The sequence below is a fragment of the Tamandua tetradactyla genome, chromosome 1 (assembly GCF_023851605.1).
Source record: "Tamandua tetradactyla isolate mTamTet1 chromosome 1, mTamTet1.pri, whole genome shotgun sequence".
Taxonomy (NCBI): Eukaryota; Metazoa; Chordata; class Mammalia; order Pilosa; family Myrmecophagidae; genus Tamandua; species Tamandua tetradactyla.
Genome location: NC_135327.1, coordinates 91,909,655 through 91,925,796, shown reverse-complemented (window position 1 = coordinate 91,925,796; position 16,142 = coordinate 91,909,655). Strand labels below are relative to the sequence as shown.

General features: G+C 52.2%; 1 protein-coding gene across 3 annotated transcripts in view; it reads left to right on the top strand.

The window, feature by feature from the left end:
• Positions 1-16,142, top strand: part of MINDY4 (MINDY lysine 48 deubiquitinase 4) — a 137,417-nt gene that overhangs the window by 108,919 nt on the left and 12,356 nt on the right. For all 3 annotated transcript variants that reach the window (XM_077120529.1, XM_077120512.1, XM_077120521.1), the window contains exons 14-17: positions 4,587-4,650; positions 8,683-8,844; positions 14,409-14,589; positions 15,137-15,209. In XM_077120529.1, coding sequence (XP_076976644.1) covers positions 4,587-4,650; positions 8,683-8,844; positions 14,409-14,589; positions 15,137-15,209 — 480 coding nt within the window. The remainder of the gene's footprint in view (positions 1-4,586; positions 4,651-8,682; positions 8,845-14,408; positions 14,590-15,136; positions 15,210-16,142) is intronic.

The window sequence follows — 16,142 nt, the reverse complement described above, 5'->3', positions numbered from 1 at the left end:
GCTTTCACACATGTCCTACCCCCGAGTTCCTCTCACTACCTGAAGAATGAAATAGCAGCTGCTCCCTTGAGCCTGTGGACCTCTCTGCAGTTTGCCTTGGAAGACCTCTTCATGGCCTCATACTTTATCGAGGTGACTATTGTTCAACCCATCAGGGAATGAGACATCTGAGGTTTGCTGAAGGTCACACGTGCAGGTGACAGAGGGGCTGACCTCCAAGTGTTCTGACTCATTGTCTGCTCCTTCTCGGCCTTCCCAGGAAAACAGTCGATACCCATTGTATCCAAATACTTTACGGATATCCATGATTACACTTTGGCCATTCAGAGCCCTCTGTTTATTCTGAGTTTTTGGCCATGATATGAATGGTTGAGGTTGCAAGAGGCATGGCCTCTGGGTCATTGTTTTTTTGTTATTATTGTAAACAGAGGGGAAAGGAAGTGACATTCACTGAATGTGAAATACTTTATATATTTTGCCTCATTCAGTTCTCACAGCAACCTGTGATAAAAGGAGGAATCATCATCTCCATATTGCAAAAGGGGAAACTGAGGCTCGAAGATGGGGTCAACTGGGCAAAACAACACAGGACTCCCTGACTTCAAAGCCCAGGTCCTCTTATTTGTACCACTGCTGCCCTTTTCACTATTGGTGTCCTCCTCAGAAGTCAAAAGAAACTCACAAAGGCCTGGAATCTCTGGAGGTCATTCTGGGTGCTGGGACAAGGGGGACAAATGATGGAAGAACAGTTGAGGGGTGGAGTCCCTGGAGGCAAGATGGGTTAGGAGGAAATGGCAGGGCTGCTCTGGTGGGGCTGTAGTGGTGCCCCTGGGGACCTGGCACCCGAGTGGTCAGGCTGAGAGGGGGTGGCTGGTTAATTGGGTTAATTGCTGCCTGTTTAGGTTTTAAATATCAGAGCCCCCCCTCCCAGGCACATTTGTTCAGATCCCAGAGTGTCCCTAGAGAGCCTTGTTCCAGTCCTCTGCTTTTAGAAAAGACTCAGAGAGAGAAATGGACTTGCCTGTGGTCCCTCGGGTGGTCAGAGGCAGAGCTGGTTGCTGGTCCCAGGCCCTTAAAGCCCACCTTGAGGACAGAGGTTTCAGTTGAATGCCGGTGACCACAGACCAGGTTCATCTCTCTAGGCCACTTGGGCACATTTTCTTTTTTATTTGGAAATTTCTGTATGAAATGCCCAAATACACGTGTTCAGACACACATGGAAAGGATGCTGACAAGGTTGGTGGACATGAAGCCAGAGGCTCTAAGGTGAAAGGCCAGGCTGCCCCTGAGCAGGGAGGGTGGGGCCCGGGGACTCCCCTCTCCAGGACTGGAGCACCCCTTGCTAGGGACATAGCTTCAGACTGACTGTCATGTGTCTCAGGCCACAGTAGACATGGTGGGGACATAGTCCTGGCCTTGCTAACTCTGTGTGACTATGAAACCACAAGTGCCTTCCACTCTCTGGGTCTTGGTTCCCCCTTCAGTGAAGTGGAGATGTCAGTTCTTGTCCTCCTGGCTACACAAGGCTTTAGAGAGGACAATGCATTTGAAGGTGTCTGAAACTGTATAGACTGAAGGCTCACATGGGTTAAGCCTGCTTGGCATTGAACTTCTGCCACCTGAGACCTGTGGGCTTTATAGCCAGCAGGGTCTGGGTAAGGTTCCAGGTCCTCAAGCTGGGCTGATGTCTGTCACTAGCCTTGGGCAGACTGTCTTCTCTCTTTAGGCATCAGTCTTACCTTCACAAAATGATGAGCCTGGAGGTTCCCTCCAAGTCCTGATATCCTCTTTGGACTCCCCGATGGGGTCAGATGTGAGAGCATCTGTCTTTGCTGGAGCTCCCAGGTAGAACTCTATGTCCCCAGGCCCTTTGTCAATGGGTGAACTGGACATCACCAAGGACAGGCCTTTATGCTCGACTCTTGGTCCTGGGACCCTTTGGGTCCCATGCAGCTCGGCCTAAGAGCCTCAACCTCTCTGTGAGGACAGTGAGCTCTGGTGGTTATTGCTGAATGCTGCCCCATGTACCAGGGCGAGAGGCAGCCAGGAGCTGGCCCTTTGCTCCCAGAATGCTGAGAAGGTTGGGGGTGGGCCTACCAGGGTCAGCCTCTCCTCTTCAGTTTCCAGCACCTGGTCAAGTTCACCAAGGCTTCCCTCTCTCTGTGGTTCTAGGACTCTGATTTCAAGAGTGCCAGGGCAGGACAGCTTCAGGGAGCACCCCAAGGACCAAGGAAGGGGGCCTTACTCCCAGGGGAGGGACCATCATGATTATCACTGGGAGCCCAGAATAGTTAGGAACCTCAGAGCTCAGTCGGGTCCCTATGTTGGAATAGTTCACTTAACTCCCATGTGCTGAGTGTCCTTGGACACACCTACCTCCAGCCAGAGAAGCTATGCCTCGGTGGTTCCTGTGTGGGGCTTCCTCACACAGGATTTCATTTGAAGAAGGGGCTCTGAGTCTAAGTCATGTTGGAAGGCACTCATCTTGTCCAGACCCCTCATGCTGCAACAGGGGAAACTGAGGCTCAGAGAGGAGAGGGGCTGAATTGTAGTCATGTGGCAAGCCAGAGCTAAAGCCCTGTATCCCATGCTGTGCAAAGCGGCTTCTCTCCAGACAGACCAGAGGCTGTTGTTACTTTGCTCAAGGACTCCTCACAGCTCTCTGGGGAATTCCCTTAGAGGGAGGCCTGGGCATCTAGATTTGCCAAAGTTGTAAATCTCTTAAGCTATAAGCCTTTCCTTGGCATCTCCTGAATGCCCTAATGTGCAATACAGATGTTCCTCCCTTTTAAGATCCAGGCCCCATGTCTGAATTTCCCATCATGTTTGCACCTAAGGATGCAATTACCATTTCCTGCCATTGTCCTTTCTGCTTGTCCTTCTGCTCCCAGCTGACGCAGGCTCTCGAGCCGGCTGGTGAACGCGAGGCTGTAGGATTATGGAGATCGGACTGCTTCTGAAGGCTTCAGGGTGGCTCACAGCCAGCGATGCTTATCGGCCCACCCAGCACTGCTTTGACGTTATTTTCTTTTCTTCAGAAGATGCTTGTATATGCCATAGAGCAGGTTTCCATCAATTCTTTGGCCTGAGCTAGTGCCTGCCCAACACTTTGCTTGCCCATGAGATGCCCCAGGTGGCTCCTTCCCAGGCCTGCTGGGTGAGCCCCAAAGGCACTTCCCAGAGGACCCCTGAGCCTCAGTGGTTCTGGGTCAGGCCCCTAGAATGGCATTCCCAGGTGGCCTTTTCATGCAGACCACAACCTTTCCCAGTTTGTCCAGTTATTAAAAAAAAAAAACAAAACATAAGAATGCTTTTTCCCCACAAGGGCCATGGAGCTTGAGTTTCTAAATCCATTTGGGAAGGGTGCAAGGACCCAGGGTGTGTGTTTCAGGTTTCTGGGCTTATGGCAGATCTTAGATTTAAAGCATAAATGAGACAAGTCACGATGGCTAAATCCTTCCTACCCCTGGGCTACCTTTTGGTGCTTTCTTAAGGGTGTGGAAGAAGGAAGCAGACCCAAGGGTGGGTGCATCCATGGGGGTGGGGTGGGGATGAGGAGACTTGGGGTCACTCTCCCTGATCTCACACTACCCTACTGGTGTTGACCGCTCCTTGTTTGTTTCTGTGTCTATAAAATACCTCCTACCTTGTAGGGTGGTTGAAGGGTAGAAATTGCTGTGCACTTAGCATCTTCAGTAGAGACAGCTCCTTTCCTGTTTACCCATCACACAGCTGTGTTCAACAAAGCAGCTTTGTTAGTAAAAAGGAGTGATGTCCTCATATTAGATTTTCTGGCACCGTAACTAGATGGTAAGGAAGGTTTTGAGATCCAGGGAAGGTTTTTTGCCTCCTAGTGCTTGTCACTTCACCTGTGCTATGTGATAGGGTTAGTGCTATGTGACAGGGTTAGTGCTGTGGCACCCTGATTTGGTTTTGTGCCAGCACTGTTCAGCCCTAGAAATTTTTTTCTTTTAGCAAATGGGCCTTTTGCCTTGTGCCTGTGGGGTGGAGCCACAGTGGGAACAGGTCTTGGAGAGACAGGCATCAGCACCTGGCTGCCTGGGGATCCCCCCCCAGCTCCATCCCCCAGAACCGAGCCCACATCCCTGAGCCTTGGTTTTCCAGAAGGGATTTAGAGAACAATGTGTGTACCATGCCTGGTAACAAGGTCTGTGCTCAGATAGTAGAGGTCACTATTTGGGAACCCAGAGAGCCCTTAGTAATCATCTAATTTAATAGACTTGCAGGCTGAGGCCCTGAGACAAGGGGGAGTTGTGGTCCCCACTGTTAGGAAGCAACAGCATTGCTATTGCTTCAGGTGCTAAATCCAGGGGCCCTTCTGCTGTATCACTTTCAGTCACCATCGTCCAAGCATGGTCAGGTGGCCTGGGGGAGCCTGAGTGGAGACCGCTGCCCAGATAAGGGGCCCCAGACTCCAGCCCCATGCACTTCTGGGCAGCAGCCTCCTCCATGGAGGACACAGAACCCAGAGCCCCAGAAGCCCTCAGATCCAGAATTCTGTGCCATAGTCTGGAGCCCAAGTAAGGCAGAGGAGAGTTAACCCACCTTCCTCTTGTGTTTTCCAGCATTCGCCAGGACTTCGACACTCCCACCAGCCATCTGATTGGAGCTCACGGCTACTGCACGCAGGTAAAGGGGCACAGTGGGTTCTTTTCCTTGCTGCATCCCTCCCTACTATCTCTGCCTGCCTTGACAGGCCAACCTCTACTTAGCTTCTCTGACAGGAAGACTTGGGAAGAGAACTCAGTTTAGCTTCTGTTGTGCCAGGAGCTTGCTGAGTGCCTGTATTAGTTAGGGTTCTATAGAGAAGCAGAATCAACAGGGAACACTCGCAAATATAAAATTTGTAGAAGTGTCTCACGTGACCACAGAAACGCAGAGTCCAAAATCCGCAGGGCAGGCTATGAAGCCGACGATTCCAATGGAGGGAATGGATGAACTCCACAGGAGAGGCTCACTAGCCGAGGCAGGAAGAAGAGCCTGTCTTCTGAATCCTCCTTAAAAGGCTTCCAGTGATTAGATTGAGCATCACTCATTGCAGAAGGCACTCCCTTTTGGCTGATTACAAATGGAATCAGCTGTGGATACAGCTGACGTGATCATGATCTAATTATATGAAATGTCCTCATTGCGACAGAGGCCAGCACTTGCCAAACAAACCAAACAAACAGGTACCACCACTTGGCCAAGTTGACACATGAAGCTGACCATTACAGTGCCCTTCTGTGTACAAACCTGCAGGGGATGCAAGAGAGGCTGGACTCAGCCTGGAACACCACACAGCCCAGGGCCTAGGCACAGGCTGGGGGTTGCCGGCCCAGGTGAGATTTGGTAGCTCTGTGCACCCTTCCTATTTGCTTGGAGTGCTGTCTTTACAGCAGCCCTTCCCTCTGCATCTTCCCAAAGGAAACCTCTAGTGGCCTCATGGGGAGTCTATAGCATAGTTGCTTGTCTCTGATCCTCCCCATCACCAAGCTGACACCAGGGAAAGGATCCTGTCCAAGATCCCAGCTAGTAAGCATGAGTCGAAGGCCAAATCGTATACCTGGGCTTCCATCCATCCCTGTCTTAACACCGTGAAACCTCCCAAAGTGGCCACATCGGCCACCATTAAATCTGACCATCAGCGGCATATGGGGGTCAGAGTGTGTAGCACAGGCAGCCTGGACCAAGCTGCTCAGTCTTCTGGACCCTGCTGAGGACCTAATTGTGGGGCCTTTCAGTTTGTCCAGTAGAGGGACAGTGGGGCTACCTGCTGCCTCTTTCTGGAGGAAGGCCTCAGGGTGAATGGCTGTCCTTTGGCTGCTTGGGCTGGCCCAGCTCTCACACTGGGTACCCCTTCCACAGGGCAGAGAATGCTGCGGCCCACAGGTGGGCTGTGCAGTGGGTGGAGACATGCCAGACCCAGTGTGCGGGTCTGGGTTCCAAGACGTGTTCTCTATCTTACTCACGGAATGATTTGGTGTAATTTTCTGGCCCTCCTGGAGCTTCACCCAGCTTCGTCATTTGTAGAATGAGGCACCTGGACTAGACCCTTCCTTTTTTCTTTTTTTTTTGTTGGCATGGGCAAACCATGCCAAAAGAAAAAAAAAGAAGCCGGGTCTCTGGCACAGCAGGTAAGAACTCTGCCACTGAGCCACTGGTGCATCCCCCTAGATCCTTGCTTCTTAAACTCTAATGTGTGATCACATCCCCCAGGGGGATCTTGTTAAAATGCAGATTCCAGTTCAGTGGGGCCAGGCTGGGACTTGAGATTCTGCACATCTAACAGGCACTCCCAGTGAGGGTGACACCACTGGTCCTTGGGACCTGACTTTGAGGAGTGAGGGGTTAGATGACTGCCATTGTCCCCCCTGCCTACCTCGGGAAGATGTCCTGCTGCAGTGGGGTTTGAGGCACACCTCGGATGGGAGGAAGCAGGAGCCCTTCTTTCGGTGGTGAATCAGATGGGGAAAACTTGAACCCAAGTGCAAAAGGCTGCCTCTTCCTTCCCAGCTGCCGACCAGAGGTACAATATCTCAAAACAGACATTTCCTCCAAACTCTTTTCTTCTTTCCTCGGCAAGGACACAATGAGGGCCCCTCAGTAGCCATTAGATGGGGCCTCTTTTACTGTCACTGGGGCAGAGGTGTTGGTGTTCACAAGGGATTTATTAACCCTGGATGTTGTTTTCACAATTCAGGGGAAAACACTCCATAAACTCTGCCCTCCAGGCCATAGCCCTTTCCCACTTGCGCTGCCTCCTTCTCTCACCCGGAACCCCAGCCCTGACAGAAGGAGGATAAGGTAGAGGGATCTTGTTCGTGCCCATTAGGATTCTCCAAAGAAACAGACCAACAGGATATATGTGCATACACATGAAAGGTCTGTTGTAGGGTATTGGTTCACACAATTGTGGAGACTGGCAGGTTTAAGACGTTGAAGTCTTGGATCCCAAATCCACAGAGGAGACCAGCAGTTTGGAAACTCAGAGAGGAGTAGATAGCACAGTCTTTAAAATTTTTTTTTATTGTGAAATATAACATATATACAAAAAAAATTATAAATTTCAAGGTTTAACAAGTAATTATAGCTCAAAGTTCAAAGTATGGTATGGGTTATAGCTCCACAATTACAGGTATTTCCCTCTGATAGCCAAGTCTTGAAGCAGAATTTCTTTTTCTCTCTGGAGGCTTCCTGTCTTTTCACTTAAGACTCTCAACTGATTAGATGAGGCCCACCCACATCATTATGGAGGATAATATCCTTTACTTAAAGTCAACTGATCATCACAGATGCTAATCACCTCTACAACAGGCCTCCATAGTAACGTCTAGGCTAAAGTTTGACCGAACAACCAGATGCCATGACCTAGCCAAGTTGACACAAAAAATTGACCCCCATGGCTCCGACTGATGAAAGGCAAATGCCGGGCTCGCTGGATTCCTTCCTCCATGATGCAGCAGACCACTGCCTTTCACCCTGGTTCTCTGTTCAGGCAGGATGGTGCCACGAGGGCAGTGAACGAGGGGACAGGGCTAGGACACTGGACAGGGAGCCAGGAAAAGTGGTAGATGAGTGTGCATTGTTGTCCCTAATCAGCTATGTGTGGCCTGGCCAAGTCCTTTCCTGTCTGTGAACCTCATTTTGCCCACTCAGAACAGGAGGTTGGACCCCTAGACACCCTGCATACGGGCCCTTCCAACCATGATGGTCCACACTGACACAGGAGTCCTGAGCTAAAGGAAACCGCGCTTCCCCTGCCCCTGGTTCTGGGGTTGGAGTGTTTGCTGGTTTCTCGCCCGATGTGGCATGAGTCACAGGGCAGAGAATGCCTAGTGCCATGCACTGAGATGCTGGCAGAGATGAGCTGGCACCCAGACTCGGCTTTCCCGCTTCTGCCTCTCTGCTCTGGCTGCTCCCTCTGCAGTACCTTCCTCCCCTCCCTCACCCTCCCCTCTTTAAAGCCCCACCATAGCTGCCAAAAGCTTAATACTGCCTATAATTTAGTCAATGGTATTGTCCATTGTCAGTTTCCTGGTTATGATCACGTACTCAGGCTAGGTAAGATGTTATCATTGGGGGAAGCTGGGTGAGGGGTACATGAGAACTCTCTGTTCTATTTTTACAACTTCTTATGGGTCTAAAATTTTTTTTAAATATAAAATGAAAAACCAAGAACAAAAGCCTCCTTCAAGACTCAGCCAAACTCCACTTCTCCATGGAGCCGTCCTGACTTGGTCCTGTGGTCTTGGGTTCATCTGAGCCCTAGGTGTGCTTTGCACTCATTTTTGCCACCCCAACCACCTCCTGGACTGTGCTTCAGGCGCCTAGACACACACTCGGCCTGAAGTCAGAAGCCATGTCTTGCCCTCCTGCAGGAACCCCGGTGCTTGAGCCAGGATCCTGTGCGCAGCTGGTGCTCAATAAATGCTTACTGAAAAAAGAGTGATGAGCGCCTAGAGTAGCTTTAATGAGAAAAGCTGTCAGTTTTGCTCTCAGGGTTTGTGGAGAAATCAAGTTACAAACCTTCCTGATTTCAGCCTCTCATCCTCCTCACTTTCCTTCCTTCTCCAGCATTTTTGTTGTCCCCAATCTCCTTTTACCCTCCCACCCACCACCATGCTTTTAGTGGCTGATTCAGAGACTTGACAGACTTTTCCTCCTTTGTCTCATCAACAGGAACTTGTCAATCTGCTCCTGACCGGGAAAGCTGTGTCCAATGTTTTCAATGATGTGGTTGAGCTGGATTCTGGAGACGGGAACATCACGCTTCTCAAAGGCGTTGTCGCACGCAGCAATATAGGCTTCTTGTCCCTCTTTGAGCACTACAATGTGTGCCAGGTACGAGATGCTCACGGTCTCCAAAGTGAGGGGGTCTGGCTGCCGGGACCACTGAGAAGGAGGGGGGAGTGGGAAGGAAGTCAACTCCAGTTCCCAGAACTGGCCCGAATTTGGATTTGGGGAGAAGTACAGCTTCCCTGCTGATATACATGGGCATACACTTCAGACCCAAAGCCAGCTGGTACCATGTTCTGGGAAAGTCTGTTTGAAAGGGATACTTAGAGATTTTATTTTAGAAATTTATAGTATGATTGTGGGTGCCGATGGCTACAGCTGCTGTGTGTGTGCACGTACATGTGTTGTCTTCTCCAGGGACAGGAAACTTGAGGCTTTAGCCTCACTTGGTCTGTTGGTTTGGGGTGTGGACCCCTTCACCTCCTCTCACACTGCAGCCAGTGACTTGGAAAGGGCCAGACCCCAGGTGAGGCAGGACAGGGGAGGGTGACTTTGTCTCCAGGGAGCATTGGCAGGAGCTGAAAATGGCTGGGCAGGGAGTACTGGACTTCCAGCCCTGTCCCAGCCTCTCGCTGAACCTTCTCTGAGAACAGGGTTTGCACTTCCTTCAAATAACCCTGGCAGCTTCTGAGTCTGTTATTCTGTGGTTGATTCTATGCAGAGGGTTGTCCTGAGGGGAGAGCTGTAGCCCTTTACAGGGGGGCCACCCTGGAAAGATTCCTGAGGATAGGGAGGAGGCCTCATTCATAGAGTATGCCCAGAACCGGCTCAAAGACCAGCACAATGAGGCACTCAAGTGACCGGGTTGTAAGCCAGGCTCGGTTTCCTCTCGCCCTTCCTTCATGACCACATGCCCGGGTTTGCTGCCCTGATGCCAGCGGACCGACTGGCGAGGCCCCATCCCCAGAACCCCTCTCTGAGGGACGCTTCACAGTGCAGAGGAAGCAAACTCATGGGTTCAAGAAAGTTGGGAAGAAAAGAATGAGTTGAGCCCCCGTCAGGAGGGAGCCCAGGAATGTGGCCACGTGGCCTGGCAGAGCCCCTGGGGCTCCTGCGTACCACCCCTGGGTGGGCTCTGAAAGTATCTGGGCCAGATTCCACAGGCCAAAAGAGGTCATCTTGGCTGAGCTTGTGGAAACCTCAAGGTTTACCATGAGCCCAGTTTCATTCCAGTGTGGAAGGCGTTGGTCAAAAAGCAAACTATTTTTTTTCCATCTGTTGAGGGTAACTGATGGGAAAGTAATGGGGGTCATCCTTCCCCAGAATAGAATTACCTTGGAAGAAATCCAGGTCTTATCACAATCTCTCCCTCCTTGAGGCCTCCATGAATCCACCTAGACCTTTCTTCGCTGGTTGTCTGTTCAGCGTGTTCAGCGAAGAGTGGGATGTTTTTCTCCTCTGCCTTGAGTCCAGTAAGCTCTCTGAGGTGGGACCTCAGGCAGGGCCTGGCAGCTTAGACAATGCGCTGTGCCCTTGACTAAGTCCTCTTGCCATCCCTTCTGTCCCTAAGTTCCTAGGTCCTACTCAGTTAGCTGCCTCTGATGAAGAAGGAATCCCAGGGGGTTCAGTTCCCAAAGCCCAGACCTGAAGGAAGAGCCGGGTCCCCTGCTCTGGCCAGGCCTGCTCTCCTCCCCCAGGCAGCACTGAACTGGCCAGGATCTGAGAGGATCTGGTGTTTGGAACGTCCTGGGGCATGAAGCCCGCAGGGCATGGGGGTTGCTCTTGTAAGGCTGGAGGGTTCTTCACGAGGGAGGCAGAAACCAGGCCTGCCTCTCACTCTCAGTCATCTCCAGGCTCGGGCTTCTGCCTACAGCCCCTGTCTGAGAGCCAAGGTTCGCGCGCCCTCACTGAGCATGTGCAGGCTGGGAGGGGGCTACCTTGAGTGAGCAGGTTGGATGACCTGCACTCAGTGTGCTCTGGACCAGAGCAATGCGCCCCCTGCCGTCAGGTATCAGTCCACATCCTGGCTGTATCCTGCTAGACCTCTGCAGGTCTTTTGGTGATCCTATTGGCCTGTCTTGCTCATCCCCACCCCAGAGCCAGCCCGGGGTGGAGCTCAGCAGATGGGGTCTGGGCTGAACTGCAGACTGCAATTGGAAGACCAAGCCCTCCTGCCTCCTGGTGGTGGTGGTGATTGACAGGTGAGGGAATGCACCAATGGGGCAGAGTGTAATTTCAGCTTCACCCAGGACCTGCAGGGCACAACCATTGCTGCCCTTCAGGAAGGGGTCCAGGGAGAGACCAAAACTGACATTTGGCAATGAGGGTTCTAAAAGCTCCATTCTCTTCATTGCTCGTGTCTTCCAACTCAGCAAACAGCACCATCCACCCAGTTACTCAATCTAGAAACATCCCATCCATCAGAGGGCCTGTGGCCTCTACCCTAAATTAGTTCTCAAGTCTGTTCATTTTCACCCAGGTCCAAGCCACCAGCCTTGCTGGTCTGGGTAACTGCAACAACCCAGCTGGTCTCCTTCCTAACTCTTCTCTTCACTAAAACCAGTGTGATATTTAAACCCATTCACTGGATCACATCATTCCTTTGCTTAACACCCTCCAGTGGTTTCCCAGTTCTCTTAGAACAGAATCCATAGTCCTTATATCCCTTATAAGGCCCTCCAAGACCGTGTCTGTCCCTGCTCTCCTCTCTCCCTCACCTCCTGCTTCCCTGCCTCATGTGCTGGGCTTCTCTGAGATTCTTTCCTATCTCTTGGTCTCTGCGTACTGTGCCCTCCCTTTGCTGCACTTTCCCTCCCTTTAAGCTTTGCTGTAAATAGTATCTTCTAAGACGGGCCTTTCCTGACCTGATCACTCTCTAAATAAGAGTCTCTTCTTGTGCCTCCCCCACCTTGTCATTCTCAGTCATATCTTCATCCTTTCCTTCATAACCCTCTCCTTGATTTTAAATGCCACATTTCATTGTGGGTAGGGTGGCAACTTTCCCCACAATTTAATGTTTCTGAAATGTTCCTGCATTATTATAGTTAATAGTGTGTCAGACTTCGGTTGTTTATTTTAATTTCCTAGTGATTAAAAAAATAACGGTGAATCTAATGGCATCTTAGATTCAGTGATGTGCATTTTCTGATTACTTGATTATCATCTGTCTTCCCCACTGATCTGGTAAACTCCATGAGGACAGGACTGTTCTTATTTCTTTCATTGCTATGTCCCCAGTGTTTTGCATGGTGCCTAGGATGAAAGCATAAATCACGTTGAGGGACTGTTATCCTTAGAGACAACAGACCGTTAACTGCCAGCAACCAAACACTTGTCCCTTTCATTTAGGGCTTCTGACTCAGAAATCCATGGATGGATTTGGGACATTCACCACGTCCCTAGAAGATTAAACATCATCATTTAAAAGTAAATCCCTACTTGTACTGCACATTCACCCACCAGGAGAAGGCCTCAGACTGGGCTGGAGGAAACATGCCCACCTTTATCCCAAGCCCTTGGTCTCCTCTCCACGCATCCAAAGGAAGTGCACTTCATCTTTGGGAAAAAGTCACCTACTTGGAGGAGGGCTCCTGGATGAGAAAACTCACTTATCAACTCTCTGGGCAGCTGTTTTTTGCCCTTAATCTTTTGACTGTTGAATATATGGCATGTTGCCCTTTTGTCCCTCTGTTGTAATATTCAGGATGGCTTATGATGCAAGAGCCAGTTTCCTGGCTGGCCTGCCCCTCTTTCTCCTGCAGTGAGTGAGCACTGGGTCCCCAGTCTGCAAGGCTCCCTACTCCAGGTGATGCTGTCCACAGAAAAGCCGCTTTTGAGCCTGGAACAGAAGCCAAATTGCAGTGGGGTTTAGGCACGTCCAGCCACGTCCTTTAAAACATCTAATTCCCCCACGTCCCACTGAGGGGCGAGTCACGGTTGAATTTTTCTCCACGGCTGTTAGGGCTTTTGGAGATGGATGGTAAAACCTAGAAGGCATGGGGTTGACTGGTCAAGGTCATTTACAGGGCTAGGGCGAGGGGCTGGCTAAGGTCATACAGGGCTAGGGTGAGGGGCCAGCCTCTCAATCCTGCTGCTCGGCCCACATGCTCCCACAGCCTAGTGAGGAGGTCAATAAGAAAATGATTAACTCACTGTAAAGATCAAGCTCCCCACCCCCCACCTGGAGGATGTGACTTTTAATGGTGCAGTCCTTCCCCCACAGACCTGGTGCAGGGCCTTCTGAGCACAGCTCCTGGCAGAGCCTTCTCTAGCCCAGAGTGAGCTCCATGGCGGCCTTCAGGGGGCCCCGGGAATTCTGCTCAGCCACTCTTCTGTGACGGGCCCTGGATAAAGTATGTCCTTCTCCCCACTGGAAAAATAATTCCCATACTTTCCTTAATCCACAGGCTATGGCTGTAAATACCTGCACATGCAGGCACTCACTGGGGCTGGATTAGGCAGGAGTCAGTCTGGCCCTCGGAGTACAGAGCTGGTTAGATCAGGGGCCCCCAGGTCAGGAAGGGGTGCTGCCAGGGGAGGCGTGGGGACAGGGAGGGCACAGAGGCCAGGGAAGGCCAGGTGAAGGGCAGATTGCCCAGCACCCCAGCAGGGGCTCCACGGAAGACCCTTGGCCACCTTTTTCTGCTTTCCGGGCAAAATGCTATCCCGGCACTGAGGGCTCACATTCTTATTCCGTGTTCTCTCTCTTCCCCAAATACCCATGTTCTCCTTCTGTGAAATTCCCCTGCTTGAACTCTTCAAGGGAATACCTCCTCAGTTGTAGAAGAAAGTTTAACCACCTTCTCCTGCTGTTGCTCCATCCCCCCTTCCCTTCCCACCGGCCCCAGGGTTCCCTGCCCTGCTCTGGGCTCTCACTCCTGCTTCTCCCCATGGCTCCAGGCCCTACCTGTACTTTAAGATAGGTTCTAGTTCGAGCTTCACTTCATTTGCAGGTGCCCTCACCCATCAAACACTGGCTTCTGTTTACGTGTCCCCCTGCTCTCCTGCGAAGGTCTCCCCTGCTCTCCTGCGAAGGTCTCCCCTGGTGTGCAGAGGCAGTGACATGTTGTCAGGTTGAGCGGTGTGCTCAGTGGAGATGGGTGGGTGTGGAGCCCTGTGCCCCCCTGGGAGCGGGAAGTGGGAATGATTCATGCTCGCTGACGGGGTGCTTTGGGATGATGCAGGATCCCAGGGAGGAGGGCTTTAACTGCACTCTAGACCAAGGGATGGCGAATGCAGATTCATAGAGACTTGTGTTGGGATTGCTTTGAGGACTGGGCTGGGGCAGGCAGGTCGTGGGAAGAGCAGGTGAAAGGTCATTCACAAGGTCCCGGCGACAGGGGCACATGAGCAGCCTTGGAGCAGAGCTGTTGGAGGCAAGTGGGTACCAGCTGGGTGTGGGACACGAAGCAGGGTGGGTGATAGCAGGCTTTAGGCTGGGGTGCTTCCATCTGACTACAGCAGGAGCTGGAGTAGCAGTAGGCAGAGCCAGCAGGAGCAGCATCTGTGAGCAGCATGAGAGTTTCCCAGCATCTTGTCCCAGCTGAGGCCCTCACTCTGGGCTTCTCAGAGGCCAGCACCTTCCCAGGGTTGGACAGGAACCCTGGCCCCCGTCCTTGGGGGTGGCTGGCAGCATCGAGCACCTCTGTCCTCCCCTTTTCTGCATGCAGGTGGGCTGCTTCCTGAAGACGCCGAGGTTCCCCATCTGGGTGGTGTGCAGTGAGAGCCACTTCAGCGTCCTCTTTAGCCTTCAGCCGGAGCTCCTGCGTGACTGGAAGACTGAGCGGCTCTTTGACCTGTACTACTATGACGGCCTGGCCAACCAGCAGGAGCAGATCCGGCTGACCATCGGTGTGCTGCCACCCAGCCCTGCCACCATGTGACCTAGACCCCATCTAGGTTGTCCAGGACAGATGACGCCCCTCGAGTGGCAGCACTGGGACCAGAAGGCTAATACCAGCAGTGGCTCCTGGAGGCGGGGCCAGAGTGGGCCTTGAATAATGGGATGGTTTTAAGGGGATAAGGGGCCAGGGGAAGTTGAAACTACCTTGAATACTTGTGAAGTGTGGATTTTATACTTCAGGCTCCATAGAAGGTTTTGGAGCAGGAAAATGATGTGTATTTTAGGAAGAATATTCTGGTAGCTGAGGAGGGTACAGGGTGGGGTAGAGATTGGAGGTGGGAAACCAGTGAGGAGGATGGTAAGGTCTCCCAGCTGAGAAGTGGTGGGGCTGGAGTGGGGCTGCAGAAGGGCAGACAGGAAGTAGTTGGGTCCCAGGAGTTGGGGGCCCTGTGTGTGAGGATCTGAGATTCAGGTGAATGTAGGGCTTTGGGAAGTTTGTGTGCATAGGCTTTGGGCTGATGTGCATGTGCCTTTTCTCTCCCTCCCACCTCCCAGACACCACACAGACAGTCTCTGAGGACAGAGGTGATGACCTCGTTCCACCCCTCGAGCTCTGCATCAGGACCAAGTGAGTTAGACCTGGTTCTGGCTTTGGCTGGAAGGAGGGAGGTGAGGTGTGGGTAGTTGGGTCTGCAGGAAGGGGGGCATGTTGCTGATCACTCCAACTCAGAGTGGGGTGGTGAGGTGCAGCCCCGCAGATTGGAAAGACGTCATGCTTGGAGCTTATGCGTAGGTGGGGTTTGGTGGTCACTGTGGCCCCAGTGGTGAAAATGCATGATTCAGGCATGTCCTCTGACAGCTTTGAGGATGGACACATGGCAGGGTTGGGGGTAAGTGGGTGCCTCTTGAGGCCACACTTATTAAGTGCTCAGACTCCAAGGAGGAAGGATAGGTATGTTTACCCGGAAGGTGGGATGGCCAAGCCTGGCCAGGATGTGGCTCCAAGGTGCTCCCACTGCCCTGGGGAGGAGGCTAGAGGAGGCTGCCTGGGCCATCCTGCTGGTGCCAGGCATGGCTATCCCACCCTGAGTGGAGGTGCCCTTCGCCTCCTCCAACCCAGCCCCTCTGTATCGAGAGGGGAGACTGATGTTTGTGTCAGGGGAGACCACTGCCCAAACTGCACAGTGTGTCCCAAGTGCCTGAGTGGAGAACGACTGGGCCTCAAGGCTGAGGTCTGCCATTCCAGAGGGCTGGGAGGTTGTCACTGAGCTTTTGGGTCATGACTTGTAGGCCTCAGGGTGCTGTGCCTGGTGCGGCCTGGGAGGAAGGCAGACTGGATCTGAGTCCCTTCTGGGGTCAGGAGACCCTGGAGGGTTCTGGAGCCTGGCCACCTGCATTTGAATCCTGGCTCCACAGCTTTCTGGCTGTGAGCCACTGGACGTCACCTGTCTGTGACGTGAATGGGGACAGTGGCAGTCTCTGCTCACAGGTTTTTGTGGGATTAAGTACTTAGGAGGGTCCTAGAGGTCATCATTTCAGTCTCAGCTGCTTGTGGTTGGCC